The 16,480-nt window shown below is 38.1% G+C and overlaps 1 protein-coding gene and 1 long non-coding RNA gene across 2 annotated transcripts; one reads left to right on the forward strand and one right to left on the reverse strand.

Moving 5' to 3' along the window:
* The first annotated feature begins 7,811 nt into the window (after positions 1-7,811).
* Positions 7,812-8,890, forward strand: LOC138185722 (uncharacterized). Its single transcript, XM_069124882.1, has 6 exons — positions 7,812-7,817; positions 7,907-7,988; positions 8,073-8,131; positions 8,210-8,293; positions 8,513-8,599; positions 8,816-8,890. Exons 1-6 carry the CDS (start codon positions 7,812-7,814, stop codon positions 8,888-8,890), a joined length of 393 nt encoding a protein of 130 aa, XP_068980983.1.
* A 424-nt stretch (positions 8,891-9,314) lies between these two features.
* Positions 9,315-10,774, reverse strand: LOC138185554 (uncharacterized). Its single transcript, XR_011174651.1, has 2 exons — positions 9,784-10,774; positions 9,315-9,505 (listed from the first exon to the last, which is right to left on the reverse strand). It is a non-coding gene; the product is annotated as an uncharacterized LOC138185554 (long non-coding RNA).
* Positions 10,775-16,480: the final 5,706 nt, after the last annotated feature.

Raw genomic sequence — 16,480 nt, forward strand, 5'->3', positions numbered from 1 at the left:
ATTCGTCAGTTCCTAAAGAATCACTTGAGTCAGGGTCGCTGGCTAGTGGCTAGAGACAAATATTTTGAATTTCTTATTTTCCATGATGCTTCTCAAATTATCAAACATTACCGAATGTTGAAAATTCATTTTAGTCGATATACTTTAGTCTTTATTAAATTATTGTTCATATATTATCACCTTATGAAACGAAAGAACCTTTTCGGACAACCTAATATTGCAAATTCGTCCACTCGTTCTTCTATCAGTCAACCTCAACAGTAATGACTGAATGCAATATATATTACCGAAAATTTTTTTATTAATATCTTGGAAACTAATAAATAGCTGAACTAAGATTATGTATTTGAGGACCCCAAACTTTTTTCTATTTTTTTACATAATGTAACAACTGTTGACAAAAAACGCAACTAAAAAAAGGTTTTTCTTTTGTCCAACTAAAAGAGGTACATTCTAATCTCAGTAGAGACTCATCATAAGATAAATTATCATAACATGAGTAATAAATGATTACATATCAGTAATAACTGATCGGTATAAAGTTTCATCTGTAAATCCTTTAGTTCATACAAAATCACCAACAACAAAAGTCAAACGGTAAGCAATTTCGTTATTTCTACCTCTATTATATGAATATTTGAAATATAAATTTGGGGTGAATTTAACAATCGCGCATTAACAATATTTCGTTATTTTTTTTATCGAAACTGAAATATTTACATAGATGTAATCCTGATACCCGTTAGAATCCAACGAGGAATCGAGGAGAAAGGTGTGTTCGGAAGCGCTAGAACACTATTGAATGAGAAGAGAGAGAGATATCTTATATGACTCGTGCATTCAGATGGTCACACCGATGAGTTTGTACTGAAACTTATTATAATGGCGATTTATAGGAATTTTATCGACTCGTTATTAATTATTAAGTAATTAATTAATTCATTTTATCGACAAATAGGGATGACCATGTTTGATCACTTCTCGAGGCACCTTGCAGTAGAGTCCCCCCACGTGTTACTGACATGGACATTCCTAAATCGTACATTCGAACAGATATCAAAACCTTAACAATCTCTTTACCTATACGTAAAGAAAATGTTCAAAATATTATAGAATGTCCAAGCAAGTAAAAGAGTCCTTATCATTTTCCCTGTCTTATATAGAACTTAGGTGAAGGAGCATTGGTTCCTCATACAGAAACGCAGAACGCTAGAATACAAAACACAAAAACAATTGTTACGGCAGAAACAACAAATTCGCAGCAACAAAGCAGTGCGGCAAAACTACGGACGAATCACCACAAAGCCTCTTACAAAATCAGAGTGTACCGGATATGGATACAGACATATCTTCGCATGCCTGTAAATGCAAAAAAGATTGTACTACACGGCGATGTGGCTGCGTAGCAGCTGGCATTCCATGTGGACAACGGTGCGAATGCAGACATTATGGATGTGATAATCAGGTACACGAATCTCCTTCTTCGTCTCCTCTTTCTAATTCATGACTCCCCTAACGCTAATTTGGATATTAATCTTTTTAGGTGGAAACAACAAAATCGCAGCAACAGAGCAGTGCGGCAGAAACTACGGATGAATCGTCACAAAGCCGTTCACAAGATGAGAGTGTGGCAGATTTAGATACAAAGAAATCTTCGCATGCTTGTAAATGCAAAAAAGATTGTACTACACGGCGATGTGGCTGCGTAGCAGCTGGCATTCCATGTGGACAACGGTGCGAATGCAGACATTATGGATGTGATAATCAGGTACACGAATCTCCTTCTTCGTCTCCTCTTTCTAATTCATGTCTCCCCTAACGCTAATTTGGATATTAATCTTTTTAGGTAGAAACAACAAAATCGCAGCAACAGAGCAGTGCGGCAGAAACTACGGATGAATCGTCACAAAGCCGTTCACAAGATGAGAGTGTGGCAGATTTAGATACAAAGAAATCTTCGCATGCTTGTAAATGCAAAAAAGATTGTACTACACGGCGATGTGGCTGCGTAGCAGCTGGCATTCCATGTGGACAACGGTGCGAATGCAGACATTATGGATGTGATAATCAGGTACACGAATCTCCTTCTTCGTCTCCTCTTTCTAATTCATGACTCCCCTAACGCTAATTTGGATATTAATCTTTTTAGGTAGAAACAACAAAATCGCAGCAACAGAGCAGTGCGGCAGAAACTACGGATGAATCGTCACAAAGTCGTTCACAAGATGAGAGTGTGGCAGATTTAGATACAAAGAAATCTTCGCATGCCTGTAAATGCAAAAAAGATTGTACTACACGGCGATGTGGCTGCGTAGCAGCTGGCATTCCATGTGGACAACGGTGCGAATGCAGACATTATGGATGTGATAATCAGGTACACGAATCTCCTTCTTCGTCTCCTCTTTCTAATTCATGACTCCCCTAACACTAATTTGGATATTAATCTTTTTAGGTAGAAACAACAAAATCGCAGCAACAGAGCAGTGCGGCAGAAACTACGGATGAATCGTCACAAAGTCGTTCACAAGATGAGAGTGTGGCAGATTTAGATACAAAGAAATCTTCGCATGCTTGTAAATGCAAAAAAGATTGTACTACACAGCGATGTGGCTGCGTAGCAGCTGGCATTCCATGTGGACAACGGTGCGAATGCAGACATTATGGATGTGATAATCAGGTACACGAATCTCCTTCTTCGTCTCCTCTTTCTAATTCATGTCTCCCCTAACGCTAATTTGGATATTAATCTTTTTAGGTAGAAACAACAAAATCGCAGCAACAGAGCAGTGCGGCAGAAACTACGGATGAATCGTCACAAAGTCGTTCACAAGATGAGAGTGTGGCAGATTTAGATACAATGAAATCTTCGCATGCCTGTAAATGCAAAAAAGATTGTACTACACGGCGATGTGGCTGCGTAGCAGCTGGCATTCCATGTGGACAACGGTGCGAATGCAGACATTATGGATGTGATAATCAGGTACACGAATCTCCTTCTTCGTCTCCTCTTTCTAATTCATGACTCCCCTAACGCTAATTTGGATATTAATCTTTTTAGGTGGAAACAACAAAATCGCAGCAACAGAGCAGTGCGGCAGAAACTACGGATGAATCGTCACAAAGCCGTTCACAAGATGAGAGTGTGGCAGATTTAGATACAAAGAAATCTTCGCATGCTTGTAAATGCAAAAAAGATTGTACTACACGGCGATGTGGCTGCGTAGCAGCTGGCATTCCATGTGGACAACGGTGCGAATGCAGACATTATGGATGTGATAATCAGGTACACGAATCTCCTTCTTCGTCTCCTCTTTCTAATTCATGACTCCCCTAACGCTAATTTGGATATTAATCTTTTTAGGTAGAAACAACAAAATCGCAGCAACAGAGCAGTGCGGCAGAAACTACGGATGAATCGTCACAAAGTCGTTCACAAGATGAGAGTGTGGCAGATTTAGATACAAAGAAATCTTCGCATGCCTGTAAATGCAAAAAAGATTGTACTACACGGCGATGTGGCTGCGTAGCAGCTGGCATTCCATGTGGACAACGGTGCGAATGCAGACATTATGGATGTGATAATCAGGTACACGAATCTCCTTCTTCGTCTCCTCTTTCTAATTCATGACTCCCCTAACACTAATTTGGATATTAATCTTTTTAGGTAGAAACAACAAAATCGCAGCAACAGAGCAGTGCGGCAGAAACTACGGATGAATCGTCACAAAGTCGTTCACAAGATGAGAGTGTGGCAGATTTAGATACAAAGAAATCTTCGCATGCTTGTAAATGCAAAAAAGATTGTACTACACAGCGATGTGGCTGCGTAGCAGCTGGCATTCCATGTGGACAACGGTGCGAATGCAGACATTATGGATGTGATAATCAGGTACACGAATCTCCTTCTTCGTCTCCTCTTTCTAATTCATGTCTCCCCTAACGCTAATTTGGATATTAATCTTTTTAGGTAGAAACAACAAAATCGCAGCAACAGAGCAGTGCGGCAGAAACTACGGATGAATCGTCACAAAGTCGTTCACAAGATGAGAGTGTGGCAGATTTAGATACAATGAAATCTTCGCATGCCTGTAAATGCAAAAAAGATTGTACTACACGGCGATGTGGCTGCGTAGCAGCTGGCATTCCATGTGGACAACGGTGCGAATGCAGACATTATGGATGTGATAATCAGGTACACGAATCTCCTTCTTCGTCTCCTCTTTCTAATTCATGACTCCCCTAACGCTAATTTGGATATTAATCTTTTTAGGTGGAAACAACAAAATCGCAGCAACAGAGCAGTGCGGCAGAAACTACGGATGAATCGTCACAAAGCCGTTCACAAGATGAGAGTGTGGCAGATTTAGATACAAAGAAATCTTCGCATGCTTGTAAATGCAAAAAAGATTGTACTACACGGCGATGTGGCTGCGTAGCAGCTGGCATTCCATGTGGACAACGGTGCGAATGCAGACATTATGGATGTGATAATCAGGTACACGAATCTCCTTCTTCGTCTCCTCTTTCTAATTCATGACTCCCCTAACGCTAATTTGGATATTAATCTTTTTAGGTAGAAACAACAAAATCGCAGCAACAGAGCAGTGCGGCAGAAACTACGGATGAATCGTCACAAAGTCGTTCACAAGATGAGAGTGTGGCAGATTTAGATACAAAGAAATCTTCGCATGCCTGTAAATGCAAAAAAGATTGTACTACACGGCGATGTGGCTGCGTAGCAGCTGGCATTCCATGTGGACAACGGTGCGAATGCAGACATTGTGGATGTGATAATCAGGTACACGAATCTCCTTCTTCGTCTCCTCTTTCTAATTCATGACTCCCCTAACACTAATTTGGATATTAATCTTTTTAGGTAGAAACAACAAAATCGCAGCAACAGAGCAGTGCGGCAGAAACTACGGATGAATCGTCACAAAGCCGTTCACAAGATGAGAGTGTGGCAGATTTAGATACAAAGAAATCTTCGCATGCCTGTAAATGCAAAAAAGATTGTACTACACGGCGATGTGGCTGCGTAGCAGCTGGCATTCCATGTGGACAACGGTGCGAATGCAGACATTATGGATGTGATAATCAGGTACACGAATCTCCTTCTTCGTCTCCTCTTTCTAATTCATGACTCCCCTAACACTAATTTGGATATTAATCTTTTTAGGTAGAAACAACAAAATCGCAGCAACAGAGCAGTGCGGCAGAAACTACGGATGAATCGTCACAAAGCCGTTCACAAGATGAGAGTGTGGCAGATTTAGATACAAAGAAATCTTCGCATGCTTGTAAATGCAAAAAAGATTGTACTACACAGCGATGTGGCTGCGTAGCAGCTGGCATTCCATGTGGACAACGGTGCGAATGCAGACATTATGGATGTGATAATCAGGTACACGAATCTCCTTCTTCGTCTCCTCTTTCTAATTCATGACTCCCCTAACGCTAATTTGGATATTAATCTTTTTAGGTGGAAACAACAAAATCGCAGCAACAGAGCAGTGCGGCAGAAACTACGGATGAATCGTCACAAAGCCGTTCACAAGATGAGAGTGTGGCAGATTTAGATACAAAGAAATCTTCGCATGCTTGTAAATGCAAAAAAGATTGTACTACACGGCGATGTGGCTGCGTAGCAGCTGGCATTCCATGTGGACAACGGTGCGAATGCAGACATTATGGATGTGATAATCAGGTACACGAATCTCCTTCTTCGTCTCCTCTTTCTAATTCATGACTCCCCTAACGCTAATTTGGATATTAATCTTTTTAGGTGGAAACAACAAAATCGCAGCAACAGAGCAGTGCGGCAGAAACTACGGATGAATCGTCACAAAGCCGTTCACAAGATGAGAGTGTGGCAGATTTAGATACAAAGAAATCTTCGCATGCCTGTAAATGCAAAAAAGATTGTACTACACGGCGATGTGGCTGCGTAGCAGCTGGCATTCCATGTGGACAACGGTGCGAATGCAGACATTATGGATGTGATAATCAGGTACACGAATCTCCTTCTTCGTCTCCTCTTTCTAATTCATGACTCCCCTAACACTAATTTGGATATTAATCTTTTTAGGTAGAAACAACAAAATCGCAGCAACAGAGCAGTGCGGCAGAAACTACGGATGAATCGTCACAAAGCCGTTCACAAGATGAGAGTGTGGCAGATTTAGATACAAAGAAATCTTCGCATGCTTGTAAATGCAAAAAAGATTGTACTACACAGCGATGTGGCTGCGTAGCAGCTGGCATTCCATGTGGACAACGGTGCGAATGCAGACATTATGGATGTGATAATCAGGTACACGAATCTCCTTCTTCGTCTCCTCTTTCTAATTCATGACTCCCCTAACGCTAATTTGGATATTAATCTTTTTAGGTGGAAACAACAAAATCGCAGCAACAGAGCAGTGCGGCAGAAACTACGGATGAATCGTCACAAAGCCGTTCACAAGATGAGAGTGTGGCAGATTTAGATACAAAGAAATCTTCGCATGCTTGTAAATGCAAAAAAGATTGTACTACACGGCGATGTGGCTGCGTAGCAGCTGGCATTCCATGTGGACAACGGTGCGAATGCAGACATTATGGATGTGATAATCAGGTACACGAATCTCCTTCTTCGTCTCCTCTTTCTAATTCATGACTCCCCTAACGCTAATTTGGATATTAATCTTTTTAGGTGGAAACAACAAAATCGCAGCAACAGAGCAGTGCGGCAGAAACTACGGATGAATCGTCACAAAGCCGTTCACAAGATGAGAGTGTGGCAGATTTAGATACAAAGAAATCTTCGCATGCTTGTAAATGCAAAAAAGATTGTACTACACGGCGATGTGGCTGCGTAGCAGCTGGCATTCCATGTGGACAACGGTGCGAATGCAGACATTATGGATGTGATAATCAGGTACACGAATCTCCTTCTTCGTCTCCTCTTTCTAATTCATGACTCCCCTAACGCTAATTTGGATATTAATCTTTTTAGGTAGAAACAACAAAATCGCAGCAACAGAGCAGTGCGGCAGAAACTACGGATGAATCGTCACAAAGTCGTTCACAAGATGAGAGTGTGGCAGATTTAGATACAAAGAAATCTTCGCATGCCTGTAAATGCAAAAAAGATTGTACTACACGGCGATGTGGCTGCGTAGCAGCTGGCATTCCATGTGGACAACGGTGCGAATGCAGACATTATGGATGTGATAATCAGGTACACGAATCTCCTTCTTCGTCTCCTCTTTCTAATTCATGACTCCCCTAACGCTAATTTGGATATTAATCTTTTTAGGTGGAAACAACAAAATCGCAGCAACAGAGCAGTGCGGCAGAAACTACGGATGAATCGTCACAAAGCCGTTCACAAGATGAGAGTGTGGCAGATTTAGATACAAAGAAATCTTCGCATGCTTGTAAATGCAAAAAAGATTGTACTACACGGCGATGTGGCTGCGTAGCAGCTGGCATTCCATGTGGACAACGGTGCGAATGCAGACATTATGGATGTGATAATCAGGTACACGAATCTCCTTCTTCGTCTCCTCTTTCTAATTCATGACTCCCCTAACACTAATTTGGATATTAATCTTTTTAGGTAGAAACAACAAAATCGCAGCAACAGAGCAGTGCGGCAGAAACTACGGATGAATCGTCACAAAGTCGTTCACAAGATGAGAGTGTGGCAGATTTAGATACAAAGAAATCTTCGCATGCTTGTAAATGCAAAAAAGATTGTACTACACAGCGATGTGGCTGCGTAGCAGCTGGCATTCCATGTGGACAACGGTGCGAATGCAGACATTATGGATGTCATGATCAGGTACACGAATCTCCTTCTTCGTCTCCTCTTTGTAATTCATGACACCCCTAACGCTAATTTGGGTATTAATCTTTTTAGGTAGAGACAACAGAATCGCAGCAACAAAGCAGTGCGGCAGAAACTACGGATGAATCGTCACAAAGCCGTTCACAAGATGAGAGTGTGGCAGATTTAGATACAAAGAAATCTTCGCATGCTTGTAAATGCAAAAAAGATTGTACTACACGGCGATGTGGCTGCGTAGCAGCTGGCATTCCATGTGGACAACGGTGCGAATGCAGGCATTATGGATGTCATGATCAGGTACACGAATCTCCTTCTTCGTCTCCTCTTTGTAATTCATGACACCCCTAACGCTAATTTGGATATTAATCTTTTTAGGTAGAGACAACAGAATCGCAGCAACAAAGCAGTGCGGCAGAAACTACGGATGAATCGTCACAAAGCCGTTCACAAGATGAGAGTGTGGCAGATTTAGATACAAAGAAATCTTCGCATGCTTGTAAATGCAAAAAAGATTGTACTACACGGCGATGTGGCTGCGTAGCAGCTGGCATTCCATGTGGACAACTGTGCGAATGCAGACATTATGGATGTCATGATCAGGTACACGAATCTCCTTCTTCGTCTCCTCTTTGTAATTCATGACACCCCTAACGCTAATTTGGATATTAATCTTTTTAGGTAGAGACAACAGAATCGCAGCAACAAAGCAGTGCGGCAGAAACTACGGATGAATCGTCACAAAGCCGTTCACAAGATGAGAGTGTGGCAGGTTTAGATACAAAGAAATCTTCGCATGCTTGTAACTGCAAAAAAGATTGTACTACACGGCGATGTGGCTGCGTAGCAGCAGGCATTCCATGTGGACAACACTGCGAATGCAGACATTACGGATGTGATAATCAGGTACACGAATCTCCTTCTTCGTCTCCTCTTTCTAATTCATGACTCCCCTAACGCTAATTTGAATATTAATCTTTTTAGGTAGAAACAGCAAATTCGCAGCAACAAAGCAGTGCAGCAAAAATTGCAGATGAATCGTCAGAAAGCCTTTCATAGAATGTGAGTATTGCAGATTTAGATACAAAGAAATTTTCATTGTATCAGTCTTAAGATATGAAAAATATTATTACCCATGGCAAATGTGACATGAAGTTGTGGTAACTGATATTGAGATGAAATTGGCGGCAGATAATAAATATTGGCTTCCCTGTCCCTCCTCCTTACGAAATAACGTTTCAAGTTTTGTAATTCTTGGACTCATTAGAATGTTATGCTCATTTGAAGTGGAAAGATCCTAATCCTGGACATTCGGATATTATCCCACTCTTTTGTATATTTCACTTCATAAAGAACTATGTAAATAATGCTATCATAATGAATAGCAATAAGAAGTTCTACTAAAAAACAATACCTACACAATAATAATTCTGTCGCTGTTGTTTTCGTATGCTTTGTGTTACAAGAGTGGCAATGGAAAGTTAACTTATATAAGTTAATAATTATATTTATTTATACATTATATTTATAATTACTTGTTATTAATATTATAAAGATGTTAAATCCACTTGGATGTCTCAAAGAATTCTATTCCTTCTGCTTTCAATCGATTGAGTATTGGTCGATAAATATCTGGGGTAAACGGAAAGACTACTCCTCGTTGTTGAATTTCACCTATTAACGAAAAAGAAAAATAATGTACTTTGAAATTATTATTAAATTATATGGTAAAATTTGTTTAGAAGGATGACATGCAATGAAAGTATCAGAAATATACATATGCGTGGATATATAAAATTGCAATAATATGTATTACGTTCTGTGTAAACATAATTTTGAACGCCTTTATGTTAAAAGGGATAACAAATGTCAATCGTAATTTTTATTATTCGATATGTAATACTGAACGAAGAAACATTTTTTAGAATAAACGGGAAAAAGAAGAACTATACCGTCAAGGATCATTTTAACTGCTATTGCCGTCGGATATCCAACACTGCGCGCCATAGCAGAGTATCCTTGTGGTTCGCCATACAACACCAAATTAATTCCTCTGTTTTCTCTTCTGTTGTCTGGCCAGAGTATTCCAACGTCGTGTCTTAGAATTACTAGATCTCGTTCATTTTGATCATAGCACAACTTTTTTGACAAATAATGTGTCAAAGTATCGAGAGGCGTATTCAACTTCAATACTAAATCTTCTTCAAGAAGTCCCAAGTCTTCAATTGCTTTTACGCTCTCTTCCGAGTTTAACATTTCTGCCAACTTCCTTTTCAAATTTTCATAGAAGATATTATCATTCGCCAAACCAAGCAAATTGCAAATTAATACTCTCTGGAACAATAAAAAGTTAAACTTAGGTAATCTATGTAAGATCGATGGAAAATTAAGATAGATACAAAAGAAACAACACTACCACGGAACAATATGAGTAATTTAAAAAGTTTTATCTGCCAAATATCATAACTTTACTATATCGCATCGAGATTTTAAAAAAGGTTGTAACGCGTATAATACATACGTGTATATTACTGGTATGTTCCAAATTATTCTTGCAGAAAAAGCAGACGTACTTAACCATTTCTCTTTATGTTCTGTTTACCTTAACCATAATCATATGCCCACATTCTGAATTAAATTCGGATGTGTAGTTTAGTAATTGAAATATTGAAAATGTTAAATACAAAATTTGATACATTTCGTTTAAAGCAGGAAAGATCATGTGGAATCATTTTATGATTCTACTTCATCATTCCGTTGATATACATAGGATATTCGAAAAGGGAGCTATTAAGGTATGAAAAATTCATTACATTATGCATTACTCTACTAAAATAATCAGAGATAAAATGATAGAGTGTTTCCTACTCTGTGCAAGATTCTCAGCAAGAGATGTCAGAAAATTTAAGGAATACTTCTTCGAGCTAAGACAAAATGAAGATATTGATTAGAATATATATAATGTAATACGTTATAACGTTATACCATATAATGTTATACTATGTAACGTAATACGTTATAACGTTATACCATATAACGTTATACTATATAACGTAATAAGTTATAACGTTATACCATATAACACTATACTATGTAACGTAATAAGTGATAACGTTTCACCATATAACGTTAATCTACATAACGTAATACATTATAACGTTATACCATATAACGTAATACGTCATATCAGTTCTGTAAATATGAAACCGGAATTGGGCTATTAACGTTACACCATATCACGTATTACGTTATAACGTTATACCATATATCGTATTACGTTACAACGTTATACCATATAACGTTATACTATATAACGTAATACGTTAGAACGTTATACCATACAACGTTATACTATATAACGTAATACGTTATAACGTTATACCATATAACGTAATACGTTATAACGTTACACCATACAACGTTATATTATATGACGTAATACGTTATAACGTTTTACCATATTACGTTATACTATATAACGTAATACGATATAACGTTATACCATATAACGTAATACGTTATAACGTTATACCATATAACGTATTACGTTATAACGTTATACCGTATAACGTAATACGCTATAACGTTGTACCATATAACGCTATGCTATATAACGTAATACGTTATGACGTTTTACCATATAACGTTATATTATATACCGTAATCCGTTATGACGTTATACCATATAATGTATTACGTTATACCGTTTTACCACATAATGATATACTATATAACGTACTACGTTATAACGTTATACCATATAACGTTATACTATATAACGTAATACGTTATAACGTTATACCATACAACGTTATACTATATGTCGTAGTACGTTATAACGTTTTACCATATTACGTTATACTATATAACGTTATAGCATATAACGTAATACGTTATGACGTTGTACCATATGACATTATACTATGTAACGTATTACGTTATATCGTTATACCATTTAACGTAATACGTTATGACGTTGTACCATATGACATTATACTATATAACGTAATACGATATAACGTTATACCATATGACGTAATACGTTATAACGTTATACCATACAACGTTATATTATATGACGTAATACGTTATAACGTTTTACCATATAACGTTATACTATATAACGTAATACGATATAACGTTATACCATATAACGTAATACGTTATAACGTTATACCATATAACGTAATACGTTATAACGTTATACCATATAACGTATTACGTTATAATTACAACATTACAACGAACATAAAACAATATTATTCACACCTCATTAAATAAAATCTAACACAAGTAAATAATTATTTTGGTAAAACGCTGCATAACACGTTATCTTCACTAAAGATACACACGAACAGCCATTTGAAAATTCCCCCCGAACACAAAGCATCGTTCGCGCATGTGCTATGAGGCGCACTTTATTATAAACACAAAACAATATTATTTCCCTTCAATTCGGCATCCAGTAAATAAAATCACAATGATTAACGAACAATTAGTTATTTCGACGACACGTTACTGTTGACATTATATTAACACCATATTCCTACTGAAGATATAGGTAAGCGGCCATTTTGGATAATCAACACGTGCATGCGTTACAAAATAAATTGTATTTTCAACGAAGAAATAAATAATTAATAAGATGGTAATAAAACAAAGGGAACATTATAACAAGAAATGAATAATAGCTAATGCAATATAATACAGCATTATAACAGGAATATTAGGAATTTATGGAAATCAGCCATAAGGAACAACGCTACGACTATTAAACTACTAACTATTTCAATAAACTAAGGAAAAATAATAAATAATAATTAATACAATGCAATACATTTATCGAACTAAAGAAACTAATAAATAATAATTATTATTATCGTATATTATTCTAACTTTCATTATTATGGAACTAGAGAAAACTAATAAACAATAATTAGTTATTATAACTTTATAATAAATATATAATATGGATACGGTATTTACTATTAACTGAGTATACGCACAAAATAAATATTTATGCTATCCGCTTGTAAAACGACCAACATTTATAGCAATGCATATAATTTTCATTTATATTTACCGATACATACACATGCATGTTTGTAAGGCAGTTAACATTTATAACACCCACTCTCATCGATAATGCATAAGGCTTATAAAATAAAGTCCGTTTATATTTATCGACACATGCACATATATATATATTCGTAAAATGAGCAACATTTATAACATCTATTTCTATCAATATATATACATATATACGTCGGAGATGAGAGGAAAGCCGAAGCCGTTCCTTGGAAATTTTGGGAACATCCTCTAGTACTCTAGCCTGGATTTTATCATAGCTGTAATTGTTCGAGATTTGTAATAGCGAGATTGGGTTCGAGGTGACAATTGGTCGCCGAACGTAGCCACGGTCACGGGATGTACGTTTTGCCTAACGGAGGTCTGGAGTGGTTGTATGGGTTTTCCGAGAAATGTGGTTGTGGCGGCATGCGGCCTCGGGAGCGGGTCTAGCCACGTGTGATACAATGGGTCATACATTGTATTACTAATCAAACTCCAGGCAGAAACTGCCTAACAACGGCGTTTGGAACTTTCTCGCTGCTTCTGTCACGTAAAACGGATATTTGGGTTGCGAGAGAAAAGAAACCTGAGTCGTAGCCCAACTATTAATTCTCTTTTATCGAACTTTATTATGACTTTGGCACTTACAATAACGTTGAACAGAGAAAGGGATGTTGTACAAGAACAGCAACTAGAACGAGAACTGCCCGGGCTGGGTGAAGTCTCGGCTTATATACACCCTGGCTTGGGGATGTTGGGGGGTTTGGTGTGGATTCTAAGGAGTCCGAAAGTCGGGGTTGGGGCCTTGTCTCTGATGGGGACTAAGATGCGTCGCGGCGTTGGCGTCCGACAGTCGGGAGTCGATGTCTTGTACCTGAGAGGTAATTGGTGTCACACTTCCAACGAGTCTGCCTAGCAACGGCGTTTGAAACCTTCTCGATGCTTCCAAACGGGCATAGAAAAACAAATGCAATCGTACAGCGAGAAAAATCTCGACGAGGCTGGCATTCTTGCGACTGCTTTGGAGAGTGACACGTCGAGTTTCCAACCATCGTATTTCTGTGCTTAAGATCAGTCTACGCTTAGTAAAGAGTTATCCCGTTGGCCGTGGATTCGTTTGAACTCAAAAATATTGTTAATAGCGTTCATTAAACTTATTGTTCGTAAATCATACTATTCATTGAACTTACTATTCGTTAAACTTATTATTCATTAGACTTATTATTTGTTAGACTTATTATTCGTTCAACTTATTATCCACTAACTTATTATTTGTTAAGCTTATTATTCACTAGACTTATTATTTGTTAATCTTTGTAGTAGACTTGTGTATACGTGTAAATATAATCTCGGTTGTGTAAAACAACGGTTAATTCACGTGAAGAGTTGTTACGCGCCCAAAATTCCAACCATAACCCGACATATATAATTATAAAACAAATCTCATTTATAATACCTACCGATACATACACATATACGTATATATTTGTAAACCAAGCAGCATTTGTAATACTTATTTCCACTGATAACATATACACATAAAATTTTATGAAACAAACGGCACTATACCACGATGTACTGACACGAAGATGCACCACCGAAAAGAAATTAATAGAAAACGCTTTAAGTTTAGCAACCCTACTGCCCGACGAATTCACATATATACAATAACCAAAACCCCAGGACACATGGCTTTGATCGCAGGAGAAGTAGTCCATATAGTCAAATGCATTCCAGTACAAATAAAAGTACGACATACAACGGAATGTTATTGTTGGAATACAACGATATCAATCGCATGCAGATAAGGTGGTTGATCGTATGGATTCTTCCTTTCGTTGTCCAACGCTATCCCCACTAGTGCGCGTTCGTGAGATGTACCATGGCGGCTAGCACGTGCATGCTCTTTCGAGAATTTGGCGGAAGAAGCTTAAGGATACGGATGGAACATTCTCGATGGGCACGTCGAGAAGCTACTAGAAGGTTCTGTAGCACATGTGACGCCACACAGACACTCACACAGGTCACACTCATTGCTGCATACAGAGTGGAGTTCTAAACCTTTTTAAGGGCCATGGGTCACTAAGCAAGTCAGTCTGTGAACAACTAGCCAACTGTCAACATTCATAACGCTTACTTGTATTTTACTTGTAACTTTGTTTAATAAAAATCATAAAGTATTGTTTCAATACACACATTGTGTCTTCCACACAGTTTATTAATCTTAATTTCAAGATTAAATTCTAACAGGTTATGGGCCCAGACCCAATGTGCTAGTGTTGAAATAAGTTCCTGATTAAAGTAAATATTAAACAATTAACATACAGTCTTAAAGTAAAGTATAAGTGTAAAGTATAAGCGTATAAGTGCGGGCTATAGCAAATTAACAATGACGGGTAGTGCACGTTTCGAAATACAAAGACTTAACGGCAGCAATTACGAGACGTGGAGAGATAAACTCGAATTGTTATTAATTAAAGATAAAGTTTGGACAGTGATCAGAGATCCAACTCCAGCGCCCGAAAAGATGGATCAAAATTGGCTAGATAAGGACGATCAGGCTCGCGCGACAATAGGGTTACTTGTCGAGGATAGTCAGCTTATTCACATTCGGGGAGCAAAATCGGCGAAACAAGCATGGGAGGCCCTAAAGAACTATCATCAGAAAGCATCATTATCAAATAAAGTATTTCTGCTCAAGGATATATGTCGAATGAACTTAGCTGAAGGCGGAAATTTGGAAGAACACTTAACGGAAATGTTGAACATGTTCGATCGGCTAACAACATTAGGAAAACCTTTGGATGAGGACATATCGGTAGCAATGATTCTACGTAGTCTACCAGAGTCATACAATCCTCTAATTAGCAGTCTGGAAAGTAGACCGGAATCAGATCTCACCATGGAATTCGTCAAAGGAAAGCTCATCGACGAATATAAACGGCGCAGAGGTTCAGGATGGACAACAGACCGGAACGAAACGGTAATGAAAGTAAGTGATGGTAGTAACAGTAAGACGAAATGTTTCTTTTGCAAGAAACCCGGGCACATGAAGAAGGATTGTCGTAAATACGCCGCATGGAAAGCAAAGAAAAATAAAGCGAATAAGGTGATGGAATATACATCTGATGAAGACCAGCAAGCTTTCGTGAGTACAGAACATAAGGCATCTGAGAAAATTTCCCAGGAACTTTGCCTCGGAATGAGTAATAAAGATAGAAAGCGTACAGATGTATGGATTATTGACTCAGGGGCTACGAGCCACATGACGGCAGATAGAAATTTTTTCAGCAGTTTCAATCCAGATGAAAAGGGTCTTGTACTTCTAGCAGACGAAGATAAGGCAGTTCAAATAAAAGGCAAAGGATCAGGTATCATAAGGCACCCAAGTAACGGTAAGGTAATAGACATGCATGTTGACAATGTGTTGTACATACCTGGACTAAGCTCGAACTTACTCTCGGTGAAAAAACTAACGAGTGACGGCTATAAAGTAAGTTTCGAGAATGACGGTTGTCGTATTGTAAAAGATGGAGTAGTAGAAGTATTCGCCAAAGCCTCAAGCAACTTATACCTACT

Source organism: Bombus flavifrons, chromosome 12 (assembly GCF_040668555.2).
Source record: "Bombus flavifrons isolate JBK064 chromosome 12, iyBomFlav1_principal, whole genome shotgun sequence".
NCBI lineage: Eukaryota > Metazoa > Arthropoda > Insecta > Hymenoptera > Apidae > Bombus > Bombus flavifrons.

What these genes read in the sequence shown, in the direction of transcription:
- LOC138185722 (XM_069124882.1), top strand. An exon ending in GCCGTTCACAAGATGAGAGT is followed by an intron (nt 8,294 to 8,512) that starts GTGGCAGATTTA and finishes TAATCTTTTTAG; the next exon opens with GTAGAGACAACAGAATCGCA. An exon ending in GTTCACAAGATGAGAGTGTG is followed by an intron (nt 8,600 to 8,815) that starts GCAGGTTTAGAT and finishes TAATCTTTTTAG; the next exon opens with GTAGAAACAGCAAATTCGCA.